A 23,264-nucleotide genomic window follows, 5' to 3' on the forward strand; every position below is an offset into this window, starting at 1 on the left:
CGAACGGCTATTAAAAAATTACACGCCGTTAATAGTAAATTTTACAACCGTAATTCGACGTGAAAGCGTTATTATATATATTTAGATACGAAAAAAAGAACAGAGTTTTACCTGTTCTATACGTAAGACTCTTGGCTACGCGTGTATTATACGTACGGGGAGAGAAATAGAGATGAATATCGGATTGTTAATAATAGGAAATGAAAGCCATTAGAGGGCCGCCGGCGCATGTGATGCTTTTCTCTCGTTTCCTCTGCGCGCGCGCGTGTGCGTGGCGCTATTTACTTTAATTCGAACGGCTCGTCTTGTAATATGAATTCTTTTTATTTATTTTTTTTTTTCCATGTTCTTGTACGTCCGCGTTGCTCCGTATAGCTGTGTATAATTGGATTGAAAACGAAAATCGACTCCTGGTAATGTTAGAGCCGGCAGAGCCGGTTTCTCGTCGACTCCTTCATGATCCAGAGATGCTTTTCGAGACTTTGTTCTCGATCACTTGTGCCGGCTTTTTTCTTAAGCTCAGTTTTTTTCCATTCCCATCCAGTTTCTTTGTAGTTTTTGATGCAAGATAATTGTTGCACAAACATAATAATTACCCGCGCATTACGTAATGGCTTTAGAAAACTTGTTTTCAGCTCGTATACACTATGAATCAATCCAAGCGTGATATTCCCTGTTCTCGATTCTGCTGGCCGTGTGGGTCCGATTGTCGTGGCTTGACTCATAGCCTTAACCTCCAATTACTCGATTTTGTCGCCACTTTATTTAACGAGTCTGCAAGATGTATTTTATTTTTTAAGGCTCGGTTGAAAAGATGGGAGCATCAAGTGCTGTTAGCTATAATTTTTGGTTACGACAGTGACAGGCGGTGTGTAAGCATGTGCAAAAATTATATTACATCATACTTTTTCGGTTTCTTCAAAAAATATTGTTAATATTTCCTTAGCTTCGTGAAGTTCTCAAAAATTTAGATTGAAGATAAAAACTCCTCAGCCCTGTCTATAGAATCATACATATTTCGAACGTATATTCACCCTTGAAGGCGTAAAAAATTTGTGTCAGCTTTGCAGGGAAAACAGTTTAATTTAACAAAACTAGTTGAACGATGGATAAGCCAGCGGCTTTGTTGTTTTCAAAACGCTCATTAAATCATTACTTCCATAGCATATTAAACAAGTAGCAATTCCAACGACGCGCTACGAAGGTGTTATTTTCACACACTTGAATTTGCACTGATGTGCCTGCACCCGTTGGTTAATTAAGCCACAGGTTCATTATAATCGTCACCCAAATCCCAGCATACTCGGGTACGAAAGAGTATACACACACACATACCAAAGTCCACTTACGTATGGACTAAGTAGATACATTCGAGTGCTGTTTCAAACAACAGCTCTCGATTTCTCTCTGCCATTGTCTACCCACGGCACAGAGCAACAACAGCACAAAGATTCCCAGATCGGAGAGTATATAGTCGAGCCGCAGGATCCCTCTCTTCTCACCCCATTACTCGCAACGAGCTAATTCGCCGCAATTTTCGGAATCGTGATTGCAATTAAGTCCCTGATGCGCGTCTGTATGAAATGAAAAAAACAAAAACACAACCGGAATCTAACAAACAAACACGGACGCATCAATTTCCACCTATACGCTCGAACTTGAGGTCTCACTCGATGGGTGGGCGCCTTCGGACAACTCTCCCGGAGAGTTCACCTTTCCCATGGCGCGCCAGCACGTACACACTTTTTTGGGGGGGCTCTCTGGTTTCCCATCCGTGCACACCCACCTCTTTCTCCCTCGCGCCGTCTCCTCCTGCCCCTCAACCTGTATATACACACGAGACTCCCACAGCCTCCGAAGCGAAAGCGACAGGTGTTTTGCCCCTCACGAAAATCAACGAGGGCACGATCGATTACCCCTCCCGGCTGCACCTCTTTCTCGCGCCGAATAATCGGAGATCGGGGCGCTTGCACGTTTGTGCACTGGTACACGAACATTTTCGGGAGGGTCTCTAATTGGGGGAAGAGGGGGGACTCTTGCTCGTGCATCGTAAAAGTGTTGCAGCGCTCCCGATACCCAAGATCGCTTTTTGTGCACCGCGTGCATGGAATCGAATTCCAGAAATACGACGGATAGAGGAGTAATCCCGTACCCTTAGACTATATAATATACTCCCTTATTCACGGAATCATTGCGTTATCTCGTCCACAACAATGTGCAGCGTCGGATGCAACCGCGTATATTCTCGTGTTCCTAGAAATTATTGTCAACACGTATACCCAAGTATATCAAAGACGCTTGTTCTCGGAAGGTCACGCGTATACTCTATTCATGCACCGCGTAAATGGACACTAATAGCTTCATCCTGTCCAGGGATTTTTCGCGTGGGAATTGAGGCCTTCAACCCGGGGAGAAGGGATAACGAACCTCGAAGGAGCTGTCACCGCAAAAGAAAAAAAAAACAAAAAAAACATCGGCCTCTTTGCCCCGGAATATAATACCAAATTGGCTGGTAGTATACAATATCGAAAGCCGCAGCGCGTCGTCGTTCCTGGCGCGCTTCCGCAAAACAATTTGCCCTCCCGTACCCGGTACCGCGAGCCTTCAAAGCCAACCTCGTATACTGTTAAGAAAGACACAAAAAACAACAAAAAAAAAAAAAAAAAAAACGAAATTCCCGGGTCCAATCAACCGATGCGGCGCGGGAGAAAAAAACAAGACAACATAACCAACGAGCGGTGTCCGATGGGTTTTCAGGTCCGGAATGTTCAAGCGGTTGACGACTAAGGCCAGGCGCCACAGCGCCGAGGACGCGGGGGTGCTGCCGAACCCTCTGACACTGGACGAGCCGCCGGGGGGCCGCAGGAGCTCCGAGGTCACTTTGGGCTACTCGTCGAGGGCCAGGTTGGCGCGGAAGAGCTGCGGAGATGCCTACTCGCCCCTGCGCCCGGCTAAGGAAGAGCCCGAGGGGGAGGCTGATGCCAAGAGCTCGGACTACAGGCTCGTCACCGCCGTGCCGGCCTACATCGTCGAGCACGAGCCTGAGAAGCAGAAAGGTGGGTGTTTTTACTCCAACATTCCTTTAGGCAGTTTTTTTTTTTTTTAATGTAATTGTATAGTGCATTAGTTTTTGGAAACCTACGATATGCATTTTCACTTAGGCTTTCGTACCTAAAGTGCACCCAGTAGTATACATACTAAGCAAATCCCAATTGATGCATGGTTGTACTCGTAAAAATGTCCATCTCTGTCGCGCTGACTGTTTTTGAGCGAAAATGGCATCAAAAAATCATACTCGGTTTTAATGGAGTATGAGAGATAATACGAATCTCTCTACCCGTCCGGAAGAAGGGCAAGAGTGTATTAACCATGGTTTATTTGCGATACCATATTTTGGCGAAGAGTACAATCAGCATCGTTGCAGTCAAGTTTTTTACAGACAACCCACGTTTACACTCAAGTTTGGTAAAACAACAATACCTTTTTACCTACATGATCATCAAAAGTATATTGGGTTTTCTGATAAAGTTTTTGCTATAGCGATAGCCCAGATTATTAATTTACTCACCATTCATTTACTAAACATAAGTGTGCAAAATTGATTGTACTGACTCTCGATAGTTAAGAAAAAATCAAGTTTTCACAAGTACCTTCATTTGCTTGGATGTCTCAAGAAATTGCACTTCGGGCACGACATTGAAATTACAACGCCCAAGTGATTATGTAGGGCTTGTATGACGTCGCAAGTATAAAATCGATCGTTTTGGGGCATAGGTTGACGATAAATTTCAAACGAGAGATGAGCCAATCTCATGTGGGTCGAATGAGGAACTGAACCAACAAGGGATAAATATGAAATAACAAATAACTAAAAAATTCTCGAAACAATTATTTTCAAAGCACTCCGTGAGTATAAATACAAGTAACTAATTGGGACTGATTATATTTTCCCGACAAAACCTCAAACGTTGTAAGTATCAACAAGTTTGCCTGTATATGTTGCACAACTCTGTATACTCGTATAATATAATATATACAGGATGCATCAATTGCAGGACAATAACTGTCGTAAAAGAAAAATAGAGACGAGACTCGGACGCGCCGTTACACATGTAACGAGTTGGCTAAGGCGGTCCGTGTAGTCTACAAACCTATGCACGCCTTGATACCTCCGCTAATCGCGTGGCCGTTACATTAAATCGTCTTGCACGTGGAAGTTTTCCGCGTTTCGTTTTCCCTCCACCAAACCATCACGCCTTTGTATTTATGTTTGTTTCTTTTTTTGTTTTTTTTTTTTCCTTCGCACGAGGAGGAGTAGGTACCGCTCGGCGCGCTTTCGTCCCCAATATACTTACTATAGCTGCAGTTCCGCGATTTCGAGCCGGTCTCGTTATGCTTTGTTTACATTGCGCCGATACAAAGCCCTTGCTCTCTTAAAATACACTCGACGTGCGGTGCAGCTTCGCGTTTCGTGTTTTGGTATCGTATATTTTAATGCTTCGTTTTGTTTTTATCCGACGCTCGAGTGCGAGTGAAAGGCGCCCCGCGGACTTGGATTTAATGGTATTATATATACTCGTAATAAAAATTCGAGCTGAATTTTAAACCTCGATGAAAAAAATGCTCGTTGCGATTACATCGCTCATCGGGCCTTTTTTTTGTTTTTTTTTTTATTTTTGTTTGGCGTGAAAACTTTTAATAATCCCAAGAGGGTCGGTGTTGCAAGAGCCGCGTATTATGCGACCTTCGAGAATGCGTTGTACACTTTTTTTACCACGTGTACAAGTAATTGCGTATTTTTCCAATGCTATGGTCTTTTTTTGCCCTAAATGGGGATCCAAGATCGCCGCGCGAGCTGCAGCCGTGGTAAGACGTACAGTGGCAACCCGGCGATGCTGCGACGGGGGATAGAAGAAAATAAGCTTATAATAATTATCATCGCGTCGGCGAGTTCGAGTGACCCACATAGTCACGCGTCATTGAAAGCCTTACCTATCGGCGGTACGTTTCTTTGGCCGAACGAGAGACGAGTATGTATAAGGGGACGTGCGTGCAGTGAAAGAAAAAAAAAAATTAAAAAAAAAAAAATAGCAACAAGAGAGCGTCGTCTCTGTCGTATGGCAACAGTGTACTTACTTTAGTGACTACTGACACCATTACCGAAGCATCTCAGCTTTTGTGATTACGCTCAGCCACGCGAGTGCCATAAATATTTTTATAAGTATGTATACCAATATTGGACGCAATCTTACTCCTTTACGTACCGGTTTGACATTTTCAGATGTTACCAAATATGATATTTTTCTCAAATTTATCTTATGCCTATATTTATATCTGAATTGTAACTTGTTTCAAAGTAATTTGCTACGAAACTGTATTCCATACTACGGAAAGAGGGGGGTGCACATGACACTCGTTTTTTTTCAAGTTCATCCGGATGTACTCAGCTGTCGAACCTTTTATTTCAATACGACGGTGATACAGTTACTCTTAGAAATTTCTTTTATTTGTAAAATGCATGGCAATATTGTTAGTAAGAATTGCAACAGTCACTAAAATAGTTGGTGCACCAACTATTTAATGTAGCTTTACCAAACTAAGCACTTTTTAACTAAAATAATCAATGTTGATCTCGACTTTCATAGTCGGGCTGTAGAATGCAAAACTTGGCCGTCACAGATTTAACGGGTTTACGAGTGGAAATGTTTTACTCTCTACAGCCTTTTTATATAAATCGTTGAAGACAACAAATTCTTCAGATCAATAGAATGGACGATACAGTTTTTTATTGAGACATTTATCAACACTACTGTAGTGCAACTTTATAAGAAAACGATAGTTACAACTATCGACACTTGGAATGTGTAATTCAAATGATATGTTATTTTTAAAAATACAATAATTCGATTTTATTCGTAACAAACCACCACCCTCCACAGAGAGAAAAAATAATAAAAATTACTGTGTAGAAGCTGTTTATTAACTGTTTGCACAATAAAATTTACTGCCCAGAATAGTGAATGTTAGGTTGGCGAAAGTAGAAAGTCCCCAGAAATCAGAATGACATCGGATTACCAATCTAGGACAGCAATTTTTACTTATTTTGTTCTCTCAGTGTAGTCTTAAGGGAGGTTTAAAAGGGCGATTGTTCTACGTATTCGTGCTTTGTGAGAAAAGAATCGTGTTCATATATAGATGTACTAAAAATGTCCATTTAAGATAGAATTGATTTAGATTATTAGCCATCCCCCTTTGTTCGTTATGAAACTTAGTATCTAGCCCAATTGCAGTACGTTAACTCAGGTGTAGACGTCAAGCAAGTAAACCGAATGTTTGTTGCGTTCTTTCATTGTCCTTTTGAACCACAGCTCCAAGAATCGTGAATAGCTAAAAAAAGATTGTTGGAATTACAATGTCCCAGTATAAAGTCGATCGAAAAAGATATAGTCTCACGTTTAGATTAGTCCTACAAATTAGTTTGATAATCTCCCTCTCTCTCAATGAGTATACGAGTAAGGATAAACACAAAAAAAAAAAAAAAAAAAAGAAAAAACCACCAGATAAATCGTTGTAGTCTAACTAAATGCGCCTGGTGTGCTTCGCAGGCCTGGGAGTCTGGGGACTGCGGCGGATGAGCAAAAAGATCGACTCGTTCCGTCGGTCCAGCTCACGGGAGGCTATCGGTACGATCCCCGAGCGCCCGGACAGCTGCTCCAAAACCCCCGAAGCCAACAACCGCGATGACAGCAACAAGCCCTCAACACCCAACGGCACCTCGGACAAGAAGCCCACGGCCTTCGAGCGGAGGTTCTTCCAAAACAGCAGCGCCACGAGCACGAGGTCGCCCTCACCCTTCAAGTCCTTCTTCATCCGCATGGGCTCGACAGGGATGCTCAACTCGTCGTCGTCGTCGTCATCGAGCAAGGGCAGGCGCTCCTCGCAGACGAACCTCGAGGACAAGCTCCTGCACGAGCGCGGCTCCGACAAGGAGAACCTCTTCAGGAGCTGCAGCACCAGCCAGCTCAACACCAGTCCTACGTATGTCAAGGGTGACGACCCGTCCGAGGGTATAGACCTGCGGATGCTGGGAGCCAGGAGCGAGCACGGCAAGAAGACGGTCTCGTGCGACAACCTCAGTGGCCGGCACCCAGTGGAAGATGAGGACGTCTTCGAGGAGCAGCCAAGGACCCCCAGTGCCACCGGTGTCCGGACCTTTGCACCGTACGACTACGCGGAACCCGGTGGTAATGGTGGGGCTGTCAGGACGGACTTTATGAGGAAGTCGAGTAGCTGCGACTTCAAGGAGGCCAAGAAAAACAGCTTCCCGTACGCCTTCCTAAGGTCCAGGCTCTCGGTCCTCCCAGAGGAGAGGAACAGCAACGGCAGCGGCGGTGGTTGCGGCCCAACCAACAAACAGGACGACCACCGATTGTTCAAGACGGCCTCGGAGGAGCACTTCCCGGCAATGAAGATCGAGGAGACGTTCGAGGGGACGACGACCCTGGATAGACGGCGGACGTCCAAGAGGAACGGCTACGGGAGCAGGGACTACTCGCTGCGGTACGGGCTCCAGGATCACGTGGGCTCAAGGTCGGCCAGGAACTCGTACTCGAACGACGAGTACGCGAGGGACCACGAGTTTGCCCAACGCTACGAGCCCAAAGACAGCAGGTACTTTAGCAGTAGCAGCACCAGCCTGCAGATCCTCGAGGACGGCTACCACAGGAACTCGGTGTCCCTGCCTTACCAACAGCCGGACAGTATGACGGAGCTGCGAGGTACAGCGGTGGTGGCAGCCACGGTGGTGGCCGAGTCAACGACGTCGGTGAACTTAGATCTGAGCTACGAGTCGACGGGCTCGTCGATGCTCAGGAGCAACCACCAGCGAAGGAATTCGGTGCCGAGCAACGCCGAGCAGCGCTTGTCCTCGCACTACGTCAGCTCTAACGAGTCGGGGTACGACAGCGACGGCCCGCGAGGCGAGTCCGCGGCCTCGGAGAGCCTCAAGTGCACCGACAGCTCCGACACGAGTAGCGTCGTCGACTCGGAAATCGAGATCAAGCCGATGCGCAGCTCGACGCCCAGCGAGTACAACCACCACCACCACCAGGAGGCGCTGCGGGAGCCCAAGGAGTTGCAGACCACCGACGGTGTCAAGCATTCGTATCTGATGGAGGAGCGGACTTCGGACGGTTGCAGTATCGCCGACGCCCTCAGGTGGCACCAGAGCTCGTCGGGGCGGCTGCTGCCCAGCATCCACCAGAGCAACTCATCGAGCTCGCCGTCCATCTCGCCCTCGTCGTCCTCCATCTCCTCCTCTTCGTCCTCCGATTTGGCGAAGGTGACGGACACGCTCGCGATCCAGACGACCGCGCACAGGGTCAGGCTGCAGCAGGACAAAACGAGGTTCCTCACCGACATTATCCGGCCGGCCAAGCGGGTGCGCCGGTGCCGGCTGATACAGCTCAACAGGGTCGAGCCGCACGAAGGCTTGGGCATCAGGTTGGCGCAACAGCGGCTCGGTGAGCTGCGTTACGTCGTCGTTCAGCTGGAGAGTGACGGTATCGCGCACAGGTGAGTGGCTTGTTTTCAACTATTTCACTTTGAGAACCTGTTTCTGTTTTTCACGCTAACTTCCCAAGCGGAAATGATTTTGTTTAAAAAGTTGGTAATAATTATTTTTTAAAATCAGAAGTTAATATAATGACATAGTAAGAGTTTTTAATGTCTAGATTTGAGACAAGTACTAAGGCTTACTATTTACAATTGTTTGTTACCAGTTATTATTAAAACTTTTTGATACCTATTATTGGTTATTATTTTTTTTGTTCGTGAAATCAAACGGTACAACCATGCCCGAAAAAATTGTTATTTTTTATTATTATTATTATTTTTTTTTTCCCATCCGATATGAAGTATATAACAATAAAAATAATCTATTACTAACAATTATTAAGAGCTATTAGTATTTGACAAATCTTAAAAGTCAAGTATTTAAAAGTGATTATTAATCATAAAAGTTGTTTCTAGTTGCTACTTTTTTCGATGTTTCTATAGTGATATTCATGACGAAAAAAAAGAAATAATAAAAAATAATTACTAATAACAACACTCATTAAACTTAATTATAGTCTCAAATCTGGACTTTGTAAAATATTATTATTAATTACTTAATTACAAAAAAATTGTCCGCTTGGGTTTAATGCCATTTTTGCGTGGGTTTGAAAAATTACATTGGCCAGGTTATTGGTACCAGTATAATCAGAGTTCACACTGTTTATGATTCGTACATGTCATGTCGAAGATTGTTCTATTTTTACAAAACGGATTACAGTAGTCTTGATTAACATTTTAAAAACAACTAAATCGATGCTTCTTCAACTATTTCGCCAAACTCGTTGAACTAAATAATTTTTTTTCTTTAAAGATTGATAATAGAAGTTAGTAGAGAGTAAAATATTTCTGTCACTAACTTTACGCACTTGTAAATATGTTAATTAATCACTTGGTACACCATAGATTTGTTTGTTCTTCAAATTCTCATCAACACAGCTGTAATGTATTTTATAAAAAACAATAATGTTCACTACAAACTTTAAACGTGTACTTTAACACTTGGATTGACAGTGCGACGATAGATTGACCTTTAATCGTTCAAAATCTATGAGATTTTCAATGCTCTATAAAACTCGATTCGAGCAAAATTAAAACAAAAAACAACTTTTTGGACAATCGCGAAGTTAGATGTACACAACTTGAGTAAAAAAAAAGTTACACGAATATCACCCACGTAGATGGACATACAATTAAATCCGAGCTTGTATTGTACGAAGAAAGAACAAAAAAAAAAAGGGGGGAATAATCCCTCAATTTTCTTTTCCCTTGCGAAAAAAAGGGACGGCAGGCTCAGGCTAGGCGACGAGATCGTCGAAGTCGAGGGCAAGGACCTGCGCACCCTCAGCAGCCTCGAGGAGGTCCAGGAGTTTCTGCGCTCCTGCGAGGGCATGAGAATCCGTCTGAAAAGCGCGTACGAGGAAACGGTACCGCAGATCTACCTCGACAGCGCGGAAGTCGCGCCAGCGCTGGACGACTACCTCGAGCGAAATCTCACCGACTCGGAACCCCCGAAACCCACCCAACAACCGATCGCCGATCCCGCGAAAGGCCAGACCAAGCGACCCGACTTTCTCGCCCTGGACACGGTGATCGCGGTGCCCGGCGATGGTAGTCTCCAACACCAGCAGCAGCAGTACCAGTACACGACGAGGCACACGGCGAGGTTCGTCAAGGGCTTAGGGAAGCCGAGCTTGGGTTTCAGCGTCGTGGGAGGCAGGGATACCCCACGCGGCGAGATGGGCATCTTCGTCAAGAGGGTCTTCCCCGGGGGCCAGGCTGACGTTTCCGAGGCTCTGTTTCAAGGTACGTTACCGATAATTGAATTTCATTCTGTGTCCTCTTATCGCTCCTTTGACAATGGAAAAGTAGACCGATCGTTTCTGAGGCGTGCAATCCAGAGAACCCGATATCGGTGGGTTGTGGCGTAACGAATCTTTTTTTTTCCAACGCTTCGAATAAACGGGGGAGCGGTCAAGCGGATAGATATACAATCACGGAAGAGCAAAGGAGCGTTTCCTTATGGCACGTGGGGATGCCAATTTTACTTCACATTACTATTTTTAACCTCACTGGTAACACCTTGAATATTTATTTATTTATTATTATTCCTTTGTCAAGTTATTCGGGATCACAAAAAGATTTTAAAAAGTCATTAAAAAGTCATTGCATGACTTAAATGTCTCCCAATGACTAAAAGTCTTGCAAAGTCACGAAATGACTTTAGAATTTTTTTCAAAATTTTGAAGTCTGTAGCCGTTGCAATGTAAAAAGCACAATTTAAAAGCACTAGCACTTAATGTAGGTATTATCGATTACAAAAATAATATGCAAAAGGTGGAAAAAGCAATGCGTATCGAGCGAGTCCTGGAATACTATTTTACAAGCGAGTCTCAGTCTCGCGCTAGAAGAACCGGGGGCGTAAATAGTTTGTAGCAATTTACGTAGACAGCTTGAACATTAATTTGCAGTAGCGACAAACTTGAGACTGTTGGACAAAAAAAATAAAATAATAATAACGTACACAAAAGTAACTTGTATTGAATGAAATTTTGATCCCCAAACAAGCCGTGAAAGAGTCAAATTAAAATCGGCAAATAAGTATACCCTTGCTGGGTGTCACTTGACAAAAAATGCCCAAATGAACAAAAAACAGAAACACTACAACACCCATTGTAATTTTAAGGCGACGTCGTTGGCGCGAATACTTAAAATTTCAGTACTTTACGAGAGCACGTCCACCCACTTGGGCTGTTGCCGGCGTGTCGAGAATTCATTTGGCATTGTACACCCCATACAGCTCAGGACGCGCATACCATGCCCATACTACACAGATATAGACGTGGTACTTATAGATAGTGTATATATATATATATATATGTACATGCACGTGTATTCCGACATGTGTCGAATTTGTAATATCCTTCTCTGCGCGTACTTATACGACTCCTGAATTCTCGATCGAGACTCACAAGTACCCCGTAGAGTTTTCAAATGAGCACGGGGTGCACCTGTGAGTACACGTATAGGATGTAAGCACGTAGACACGGGTGCCGTGGCGCCGTTATCAATTCTCATCATCCTCGCGTATACCGGGTATATGTTGCCGAATCTCTCGGCTTCTTTTGAAGTTGGGCGCTGGGTTAACATTCGAATGAACCGAGTTTCGTTTTAGTTTAGTCAAGTTGGTGCTGGTATCGTTGGACTAGGGATTTTCCGTTGAATCGTAAACGTACCGTTAAGGAAACCAATTTATTTGCTCGCATATCTTTTCGGGAGATTTTTTGCTTAAAAGAAAAAATCTCGTGCACCTTGAAGTGTCCATACCATAAAAAGCACTAATCCTGTCTTCTCCGCTCGCTTGTCTATTTTTTTCGTAGGGATATTATAATAACATCAACCCCTGACGATAAAAAGTGTAGCTAATCCACGTATACACGCTTCAGATATACACGATCTGCGTATCGAATGATATTTATTTTTTCGAAAAAAGTCTCTATCTGTTCGATCGTGTGTGCCGCATCCTAACTCGCGGTTTCCCAGAAAATGTCGAAAGAGAGAAAAATAAAGGAAAAATTTCGCTCACCGCGACACCTGGATAGGAGAAAATTTTGCGGTCGTTGCGCGCAAACGCAACTAGATCGGTTAGACAGGCCACATGCGTGAAACATCAAGCGAATCTCGTCTAGCCACTTGATACGGCGATTCATCGATACGTGGATCTCACGTTCATAAGTCATACAACTTTCTTTTTTTTACATCTCGCTACATTTGACTCCGATTGCTCGAAGATGATACGCACCGCACTTTTTTTTCAATGGTTTGACGCCTGTGTTTTGCCCCTAACGGTATTTTCTGGCACACTCTGCTGTCGATTTGGTTGCGGCTATTGCAGGCGCGCGCTGTTTAGCTTGGGATGCTCATTTGCCTGCAGCCGGCACGTGACTTGTCCAGAGTGTTTTTTTTTTTTCTGCCACTTTTCCAACCCAATAACGGTGGTACAGGTTAGATTTATCTTGAGCGTTTTTAAATCTTCTTCGCTCGGTTTACGCTGATTTACCCGAGGTGACAACTTAGTTTGATCCGATCTGCTTGTCGAGTTGGAATTGATTTTTCCCCACCAAGTGATTGATTACTGAGATTTAATCATATATTGGCAAATCAAAGTAACATAACGCGATGTTGACCTAACCTAGCTTTTTCTAATGTAAAGTAGTTGACAAGTGAGAAAATCACATCGTTGTAGGTTATACCATCTAATTCAAATTGTTTCTACAAAGAGTCTCGGGTACACTTTGGTGTGCCAATAACGTCATAGGGATGTTCGCATGAGTTTTCTTATGGGTTACGAAAATAGGTGGGTGTAAGCAAAACTGAAGATGTACTCGTGCTTCTGTTTGAGGCCATCATCACAGCAAAATCCTACAAAATAATAGCTTTCGAATACAACAAAGTCCCATTGGTGTAAGGCTTTAGAAAACTCATCACCAAGTAAATACTTTCTAAGCCGTAAAACACGTGGGATGAAAAAAAATGCCAAACCAAATATATCTGCAGATACAGCCGAATGCAATAAAATCTGCAGTAAATAAACTGCAAATCCGCGCGTAGCTAATCTCATTGACACTCGACCGCTAATTACACAATTGTACACGAGTATATGCATCTGTGTTTATGTAAACAATGCCAGAAGGGAAAAAAGAGTCCCGTCACTTTGTGGGTTAAAAACGTGCGTTGAGTAAAATACGGTGAAATTTAGGTTGACGGGTCGACTATACCTGTACTTACCGGCACACAGTGCGGTGACACGAAAAAACTTTGAATGCGCGCGCGCACTTCTTCAACGGCGATTTCTATTATTAGAATGCGCCGGCGGAGCAGCGATGGGATATAGTTCCGGCCAGATTTGGGAATTCTCTAGGACCCAACCTCTCTGACGTGGGAAATCACTAGATCAAAAAAAAATTAGTACCGAAGGTGACGCGCGAGATTCAAATAAGGTCCAATAACACAAGCATCCATCACCTGATGACCCGGGGCGCTCACTGGCCACTCTTTTAAATAAATAATTATTAATAACACCAGCGCCTATCACCTTTTGACCCGGGGCACTTACTGGCCACTCTTTTAAATAAACAATTATTAATAAATAACACAAGCGCCTATCACCTGATGACCCGGGGCGCTTACTGGCCACTTTTTTAAATAAATAATTATTAATAAATAACACAAGCGCCTATCACCTATTGACCCAGGGCGCCTACTAGCCACTCTTTTAAATAAATAATTATTAATAACACCAGCGCCCATCACCCAATGACCCGGGGCGCTTACTGGCAACTCTGTTAAATAAATTACTATTAGTAAATAACACAAGCGCCTATCACCTGATGACCCGGGGCGCTTACTGGCCACTCTGTTAAATAAATAATTATTGATAACACAAGCACCTATCACCTTTTGACCCGGGGCGCTTACTGGCAACTCTGTTAAATAAATTATTATTAGTAAATAACACAAGCGCCTGTCACCTGATGACCCACGGCGCTTACTAGCCACTCTTTTAAATAAATAATTATTAATAACACAAGCGCCTATCACCTAATAACCCGAGGCGCTTACTGGCCACTCTTTTAAATAAATAATTATTAATAACACAAGCGCTTATCACCTAAATACCCGGGGCGCTTACTGGCCACTCTGTTAAATAATCAATTAATAATAACACAAGCGCCTATCACCTAATGACCCGGGGCGCTTACTAGCTACTATTGAATAATAAATTATCAAGTAATTACAAGAGCGCCAATTAAAAATATCTTTGTCGTACTAGATAGGCAATCAAAATTGTGATATAATTAATGTGTTATCGATCAACTTTTTATCATTTAATAGTGTTGCAAACAAGTGTCCTGGATCCTCAGGAAGAAGGTGCTTGACATACTTATGAATAATTATTTATTTACTAGATTTGCAATTAGCGCCCCAGGTAATACGGTGATAGGCGCTTGTGTTATTTATTAATAATTATTTATTTAACAGTTTTGCCAGGAAGCGCCCTGGGTCATCAGGTGATAGGCGCTTGTGTTATTTATTAATAATTATTTATTTAACAGAGTGGCCAGTAAGCGCCCCGGGTCATTAGGTGATAGGCGCTTGTGTTATTAATAATTATTTATTTAAAAGAGTGGCCAGTGAGCGCCCCGGGTCATCAGTTGATAGGCGCTTGTGTTATTAATAATTATTTATTTAAAAGAGTGGCCAGTAAGCGCCCCGGGTCATCAGGTGATAGGCGCTGGTGTTATTAATAATTATTTATTTAAAAGAGTGGCCAGTGAGCGCCCCGGGTCATCAGGTGATAGGCGCTGGTGTTATTAATAATTATTTATTTAAAAGAGTGGCCAGTGAGCGCCCCGGGTCATTAGGTGATAGGCGCTTGTGTTATTATTAATTGATTATTTAACAGAGTGGCCAGTAAGCGCCCCGGGTATTCAGGTGATAAGCGCTTGTGTTATTAATAATTATTTATTTAAAAGAGTGGCCAGTAAGCGCCCCGGGTCATCAGGTGATAGGCGCTGGTGTTATTAATAATTATTTATTTAAAAGAGTGGCTAGTAGGCGCCCTGGGTCAATAGGTGATAGGCGCTTGTGTTATTTATTAATAATTATTTATTTAAAAGAGTGGCCAGTAAGCGCCCCGAGTCATCAGGTGATAGGCGCTTGTGTTATTTACTAATAATAATTTATTTAACAGAGTTGCCAGTAAGCGCCCCGGGTCAAAAGGTGATAGGCGCTGGTGTTATCAATAATTATTTATTTAAAAGAGTGGCCAGTGAGCGCCCCGGGTCATCAGGTGATGGATGCTTGTGTTATTGGACCTTATTTGAATCTCGCGCGTCACCTTTGGTACTAATTTTTTTTTGATCTAGTGATTTCCCACGTCAGAGAGGTTGGGTCCTAGAGAATTCCCAAATCTGGCCGGAACTATATCCCATCGCTGCGGCGGAGAGCAGCGACTTTTTACCGGCCCGGCTTTCTTTAATAGACGATGACCTACTTGGTTTCCTTCCCATCTTTCGATGCCCGACGACGGATTGACAAGTTGTCAATCCGACGTTCACGAATCTTACTTAGAGATTATTCCTTTTTTTTTTAATTTCAGGTGACGAGATATTGAGTTTTAATGGAAAAGCACTTATGGGCTGCACGCACCAGGAGGTCATCGAATTGTTCAAGTCCGTTCGCGAGGGATCGATTGAACTTGAACTCGCTAGAAGGCATAGGTAATTTCTCTTATTTAATTCATTGTTTATAATTAAATGAATAGTTGACGAAATAGTGATAAAATTATCAAATACTGCTCTTACTGTATTAAAATCAGTATTTGGTAGTGATGACATAGAGCTTTGATATCTAATGACGGGTATTTTAAATATCTGTTGCGTTAAATATGTTCCCTTCATGAGAACAAGGAAAATCTGCGAATAAATCCAAGTCATGAGGAGCCTATTGTTTTAAAAGGCATTGGAAATTTACATTATAAATATATTGTAGCATTATGTTGCTAATGAAAGGATTTTCTTTGTTAAGTTAAGATCTTGCCAATACATTGTTAAATGGAATACATCAGTCATTACTGAGATTGTATTGATGAAGCAGAAAAAAAAATCAACAAACATGAGTAACATAATTTTTGGATCAGTTCGAGTTCCTCGAACTTATGGAATGATTTATAAAATTTAAATGAAAAATATTTTTCTCCCTTGACTTTTAACAGACATGTTGAATATTGTTTTTTATGTAGTCGCATCAAGAAAATGTCATTTCTTTTAAATTTTTCATCACTTGTACTGATTGAAACGTTCGTTTGCTCTTCCATAGGTACCAGACGCCATTGAAAACAGCACCGTACTAAAAACAAGGCCAAATCAACAACGAAGACAAAGAAACATACTGCCATCTGTGCCTGCTTCGGTATAGCATATAGAATCGACATGATGAAAAAAAAGTTGTAGAAAAAACCGCCTCAACGACTGCTGGCGATTTGCGAAAGCCCTCTCAAGAACTCTTTAGATTCTAGTCTCCGTTTTCTTCATTTTTCAATTTTCAATTTTCAATTTTTTATCTTGCATACACGGACACACGCGCGTAACTTAAATACCTTCACAAACGCCCGCACATCACTTCATTTTCAGTATAGTACTATATTTGTATATTTTTATATATATTATATAAATATGTATAATTTATTTATCATTTTTATTGGTATTTTTTAAAATACGTGAAATATTATTGACCTTAAGATTAAAAAAGTATTGTATCGTTTTTCTCATAATTACGTCATTCGTAGAAATATGATGTATCGAAGTATCGAAGAAAGTTTGCAATTCGCTCTGTTGATTTTGATTTGCTAAGCGAACAACAATTATTTTGTATGTAATTATATTTTAAAGTGCCTCTTTGACAAACTTGTAGACGAAAAAATTATTTATGTAAAATAAAATGTTAATTGACTGTTTCGATTGAGCGTATATAGAGATTTTAACGTAGAAGATTTATATTTAAGCAATAAGTATTTAGCATTTATTAAATCAATATCGTTTATCAAATAATGCATAATTGTTACATGAATTATTGTAAAATAAAATTGTTTATAATAGTTGCAAGCATTTAACATGTGGTACAATATCATTGAATAACCTTATTTGTTGTTTAATAATTTTATTGAAAACAAAAATGTATGCACCATTTGCCAAGAGTAAATTTTTATGATACAATTAAGCAATGTAAAATTTAAAGTTTAACACGTTGGAGAATATGTCAAGATGTTTTGTATCCAATAAAAAATTTAAAATTGAATTACAGAAGTACCAGAAATAATAATGATGATGATAGTAATAATAATAATAATAATAATAATAATAATAACAACAATAATAATAAGAATAATAATAATAATAATAAATGGCTTATTCTCAAGTAAAATTACTCCTTAAATTTAAATTTTTTGGGTACGGCTGCTTTTTGGATAAACAATCTTTTCATCTCCACTGGTAACTGACATACAGTGAAAAATTTTGGGATTTTTAAAAATAGCATACAAAAAGTATAACACTTGAATGTAAAAAGACATCCAAGCTTATTTGTTGATTGAGGAACGACCGAAGAGGAATATCAATTTAGAAAAATTTTTTTTTTCATGATATATTGTTGTAGGAGCGAGACTTAACCAAAAAGCAAAGAAATCACATGTCATATTCATTAAAATACCAACGTGAGTAACAATTTTAAAAAAATAAGCCACTGCTATGTATAATATTATCAGGTAGATTGAATATTAACAACAAAATTGTGCCTTTCTAAATTAAAAACCAACTTGAAAATCAAACGAAAAGATATCAAATCAACGTTGCTGTAGAATTTTTCAGCTATTTTTTCAAAAGCCTAACTACTGCTCGCAAAGTAGTTTTTCTTTTCTCGTGACTCTCAAGCTTACGAGCATTAAACTAATGTAAGAAAAAAATATCAATTAACTTCCTAAATTTGATGTACACTTTAGTGACTTTTCATTTGTTCCAAATTTTATTTTGGAATATTACTTTACGACATTGTAATGCTACTTGAGTGTACATTAAATAAAGTTATTTTATAACCTGACATGGATAAAAAGTGTTTACATAACTATCTTAGTTTACTATTGTACTGTTACTATTGGTAAAATACAATTAATTTTTCATCGTAGTTTTAAAGAAGTAATTTTTTTTTTTCCACACGAAAAACGCTTCCACATCTTGGCCTGAGGAATGGTAAAAACAATAAGTACACAAACTACAGAGAAAAAGGTAAAACACTTTTGACTTCCTAAATGAGTAATGTATAACTACTCCAAGTAAGAATCAACGCAGCTTACACCGTATACTTATCACTAGAATCCAGAAGAAGTAGTGAGTAATATCGACCAAATAAGAAATATGGAGCAACTTATATTAATACATCAAAAAGCCGTGACATTTTGGGTAATGTCTTCTACTACCTCAATTTCATGATATTCGCTAACTTTCTGCAGCTACGAAAGTATGGTGCTCATTATGAATGTAGATACACTTTAAATTACATTAGTATCAATAAAAAAAAGCATCTCTATTTCATCAAGAATCTCTTATCTCAATAATAGTCTAAATTAAGTGTAATTGAATCTTGATCTGCATAAAGAAAAAGTTGTTTCTTCAAAGGTTTAACGCTCGATATTTTTATACGCTCAAAAGCTTTTATTGAACTTCATAAATATGTATTGATACATATTTATGTGCACAAATTTTGTAATCAATATTTCAACCACTTCCACTGAAGCTATCGTGATGAAATTTGGTGAAATTTGCAGGAGCTGGTGCTTGACTTAGCCGTCTACGACGGAACGTCCCTTTCGCATGCGAATTCTAATGCAGATTGATTTGGAGGGGATAAGAAAATCGATCAAGTGCCTATGGTGGCTAAAATATTGTTAGCTCTTGGAAAACTGAAGCCTGAGTTCTATGTACGATTAACTTTTTTGCCTATGGATCTTAAATTTAGCATTATTATGACTTATTACATGCGTACAAGTTGTAGAACGAGATATAAGAAATCTATATAACTGCAAGGGGCTGCGCTTCAAGCTATAGGCACTCTTTCAGTTCTGATAAAACGATCGAAATCTTTTTGAGACTTATGAAGTCTTTTTTAATGATTTGAAGTCTTCTTTGATGACTTTAAGCTATATGCACTCTTGAAGTCCTGATAAAACATTTGAAGTCTTTGAAAGACTTATTAAGTCATTGAATGATGACTTCAAGAGTGCGCAGCCCCTGTATTTGATAAAAGTATTTGTAATAATAGTAATTTTATGAGTGATTACGATACATTATGATGTAGTAAAATAAATAAAATTACACGCTGCATTTTCTTTATTGTCTACTGAGCAAGTACATTACATATCAACTTAAAGTCCTGCAGGAATTTTTGTTGACGTTAGGATTTTAGCGAAATGAGTTATGCAAGTTTTCCCTACTTCATATACAGAGCTACATGATTTTTCCTAGAGCTCACCCTCACCCCGTTTGGGACCATTAGAGGTCTCTGGGAGTAATTTACACAGCGAACGGGGACTTCAGAGCAGAGTAGTGCCCATCTCTGGCCATCAATAATTAAAATTCATCCGCGGCATCCTAAGGTATGACTAATTTTTATATGATATTTATAAAAAAGGAACAATATAACGTATATAAATAATTCAAAACAGAAAAAAATTATGCTCTACGAAAACGAATCTTTTTAGATATAAAATTACAATGTTTTCGATGTATTTACTCAAATTATAAAAAATACACTGTTTTTGTGCATCGCAAAATAGTAATAACCTTATTAGATATGAAACCTTAAATTTTTTACCAAACTGTCACACGAATGAGAAAAAAAAGTTTAAGCCTTGGAAAATAGAAATCTGTTTACTTTATAAATAAAATAGATAAAGAAAAAATGTATTATTGTTAAATATATTATGTATTTTTTTAATAAAAAAACAACAGAAATCAGAATAAGGTATGAGCATGACTCAATACGTAAAACAAGTTTCTTAAAATTCAAAAAACCGTAGTAATCACCTAAATAAGGTGTGGATTAATAATTTTCTTTCCAAACTACTAAATATGCACAAGAGAAAAAATAATGTTTAAGGTCTAGATTATTGAAATCAATCGACTAATTCTTGAAATATGACTGATGACACTCACACCCACACATACCCACAAATATTTTTTTAAAAGACAATGTATTTTTTATCAATAGTAAAAAATAATTCAACATATGTTGTTAAGAAAGCTTGATTTTTTTTTCCCACATAAATCTTTTTACTTTAGAAAGCTAAAAAGAAGAACATTTTGATATGATAGTATATTTTTCTTTTATTATAAAAGTTCAGATATTGTGGGCCTTAACATATAACATAATTTAGTTGCAGATAGCGCCAGATCAACATAACAAAAAATATAAAACGTTCGGCTGATTCAACATGTGATATTCATCATTGTGTTCAGCTTCAACATAACCAATTTTTTTTTGTTAAGTAAAAATAAAAAAGACATCTTAGGACAGGAAAGATTTGATTATTTTATTGTACATCGCTTTCATTCCACATGTTATCTTTACAAATTATTATTTGATATTAAATAAGTAGATATCTGATACAAAACTATTATGCATGATATATCAAATCTTATATTCGTTTGACAAAAATGTTTATATATTTTATAATGAAATGATGATTTTCGTCGTTACTACACTGATAAACATCATGCTATCGTACGTGACAATGGAATGAAAAAAACGTGCTAAACAAGTACGCTGATGAATGTCATCAAAATTTAATTTAAAAAATGATTTGCTTATTACTAAAGGAATGATAAACTATATGTACTTTTTATAGTAAAATAGTTATACATACGATTTTTTTTTACTGACTTAATTTCTGCATCTTTAGTTTTTGCTGAGCGAAAATATTTGTATAAACCAAATAATATACACAATATCATCAAGCGTGTAAATAAACAGATACTTTCAACATAATACGTCAATCATACCATTTAAAAAATTGTGTAGACTATAACTAAAAGTTGAATAATAAGTTAAAATTTTGTATGCACAATACGTATGCTCATGTAGGTTTAAAAAGCCCTTTTTAGGATGAAATTTCAATTTTTAATGAGCGTTTTCAACAACACAAGTCTGATTACAAAAGTTATTTTGATTTATTAATTTTCATGGGCACTTCAACTTTAAGGCAATATTAGAAATTTTGTATGAAATAATAGTAGAGTACTTATAAAATAGTTGTAAAATACAAGAGATGGTTTTTTTTGTTAGAAATTTCTGCTTATTTTAAAATCAACCGCAAATGACAAAACAATGGCTCTCGAAAATCGTCCCAAGCAATCATTCTTACTTTTCGTCCGAACTATATACAATGCCATTTATTTTAGTACTGATGTTTTGTTGTTCGGACCAAAATAGAATGCTGATCGCGCATATGATTCGTAAGTTGCCCATTTTTAACAAAAGTGAGCAAGCACTCGGAGCAGTGATGGGCGTGCACGCAACCAAGGTGCCTTGTGAAATTGTCCCTCTCGGCGAAGGTTTGCAAGCACTCGCCGCAACTGTACGGCTTATTGCCCGTGTGGATGCGCGCGTGCCGCGTGAGGTGGCTATTGTTCGTGAAAACCTTCGAACACACCTCGCAGACGTAGGACTTGCACGGCTGGTGTGGGCTAGCGTGGGTGCGCTCGTGCAGTATCAGGCTGACTTTGTGATCGTAAGCTCTAGTACACATCGAACATCGGTGGGGCTTAAGATTCCCACTCGTGTGCCACCGCTTGTGTCTGGTCAAACCGCTACTGTCTCTGAATCTTTGCTCACAAAGGCTGCACTCGTAAGGCATCTCGCCTGTATGAATCCTCTCGTGGAATACAAGACCGTTCTTACTACTGAAGGAACTTGGACATACTTTGCAACCGAAGGGCTTTTCGCCAGAGTGGATGCGTCCGTGTCGCGTAAGGTGGGCCTTTTGTCCGAAGGCTCGTTGGCAAACTTTGCAGCCGTAGGACTTTTGACTATTGTGGATCCCCTCGTGAATGGTGAGGTTGCACTTTTGATTGAAGCTTTTCGAGCATACGTTGCATTTGTATGGCTTTTCCCCAGTGTGGACGCGTTGGTGCGTCTTCAAAGCGGAGTTTGATCGATAAATGTTTCCGCACACGTCACAAAGATAATACTTGTTGCTGTCAGTCATATTCGTACTAAAAATTGATGTGGAAGTTGTACAACCGTGCGGCTTCGCTTTGGTTGGTAGAGCGTAATTGTCGTGATTGATGATGAACGTAAAAATGTTTCCGCTGCAAATGGGTGATGAGGGCAGTTTGTTTCATAATATGTTTTCCTGTTTAACATAGAAAAGAATGTTAACTACGTTAGTAAGAACTTTTTTGCCTCGTTGTTCGTGTTTATTTTAAGTCAAATGTTGCAATAAAATACATATACGAAACGAATGATCATAACTTTTGTTAACATAAAATTTAAATTCTTGTCATTGTGCATCATTCCCCTCTCAATTATAAATTTTCTCTCAAAGTATTATTGCATTAAATTCTTTTTTTAAAACTAAGTATTGCCATATACTTCAAAGGAATCCAAAGTTTTAGTTTACAATTGTTTTTTTTCTACGTCTCTCAAGCTTTGTAAAGGTAAAAATATTGTATATGCACTATTTTTTATGAAATTTTTAATTGTTAAATTTTATTGCGAAAAGAAAATTTTAATAAAATGTTCATAAAATTGTTATAATAGAGAAACAAAAAACTACGACTTGTTAGGTTCATTAATTAAAACAATTACGAAAAAAATGTATTGCTATTCGAAATACAACGTCTACTTCTGACGATGAGAGAAATATCGCGAGGACAATTAGGTATTCCATGTGCTCGTAGTCGTGTGTATTTATATATATTACACATACATATACGTACAGTGATAAATAAAAAAATCCATTATAGTAATTTATCGAATCACTTCCATTGTATCTTTCATTTATTTATGATTCATATTGCGGCCTCTAAGATAATAGC

General features: G+C 39.5%; 1 protein-coding gene across 1 annotated transcript in view; it reads left to right on the forward strand.

The window, feature by feature from the left end:
* Window positions 1-17,207, forward strand: part of LOC106641544 (uncharacterized) — an 88,514-nt gene extending 71,307 nt beyond the window's left edge. Inside the window, exons 2-6 of the mRNA XM_014356003.2 lie at window positions 2,758-3,056; window positions 6,606-8,574; window positions 9,896-10,419; window positions 15,776-15,896; window positions 16,495-17,207. Coding sequence (XP_014211489.2) covers window positions 2,765-3,056; window positions 6,606-8,574; window positions 9,896-10,419; window positions 15,776-15,896; window positions 16,495-16,528 — 2,940 coding nt within the window. The 5' untranslated portion in view covers window positions 2,758-2,764 and the 3' untranslated portion in view covers window positions 16,529-17,207. The remainder of the gene's footprint in view (window positions 1-2,757; window positions 3,057-6,605; window positions 8,575-9,895; window positions 10,420-15,775; window positions 15,897-16,494) is intronic.
* The last annotated feature ends 6,057 nt before the right edge of the window (window positions 17,208-23,264 follow it).

This window comes from Copidosoma floridanum, unplaced genomic scaffold, assembly GCF_036245765.1.
Source record: "Copidosoma floridanum isolate Cflo_tuat_1 unplaced genomic scaffold, Cflo_Japanese_pri ptg000040l, whole genome shotgun sequence".
In the NCBI taxonomy this organism is placed as follows: domain Eukaryota; kingdom Metazoa; phylum Arthropoda; class Insecta; order Hymenoptera; family Encyrtidae; genus Copidosoma; species Copidosoma floridanum.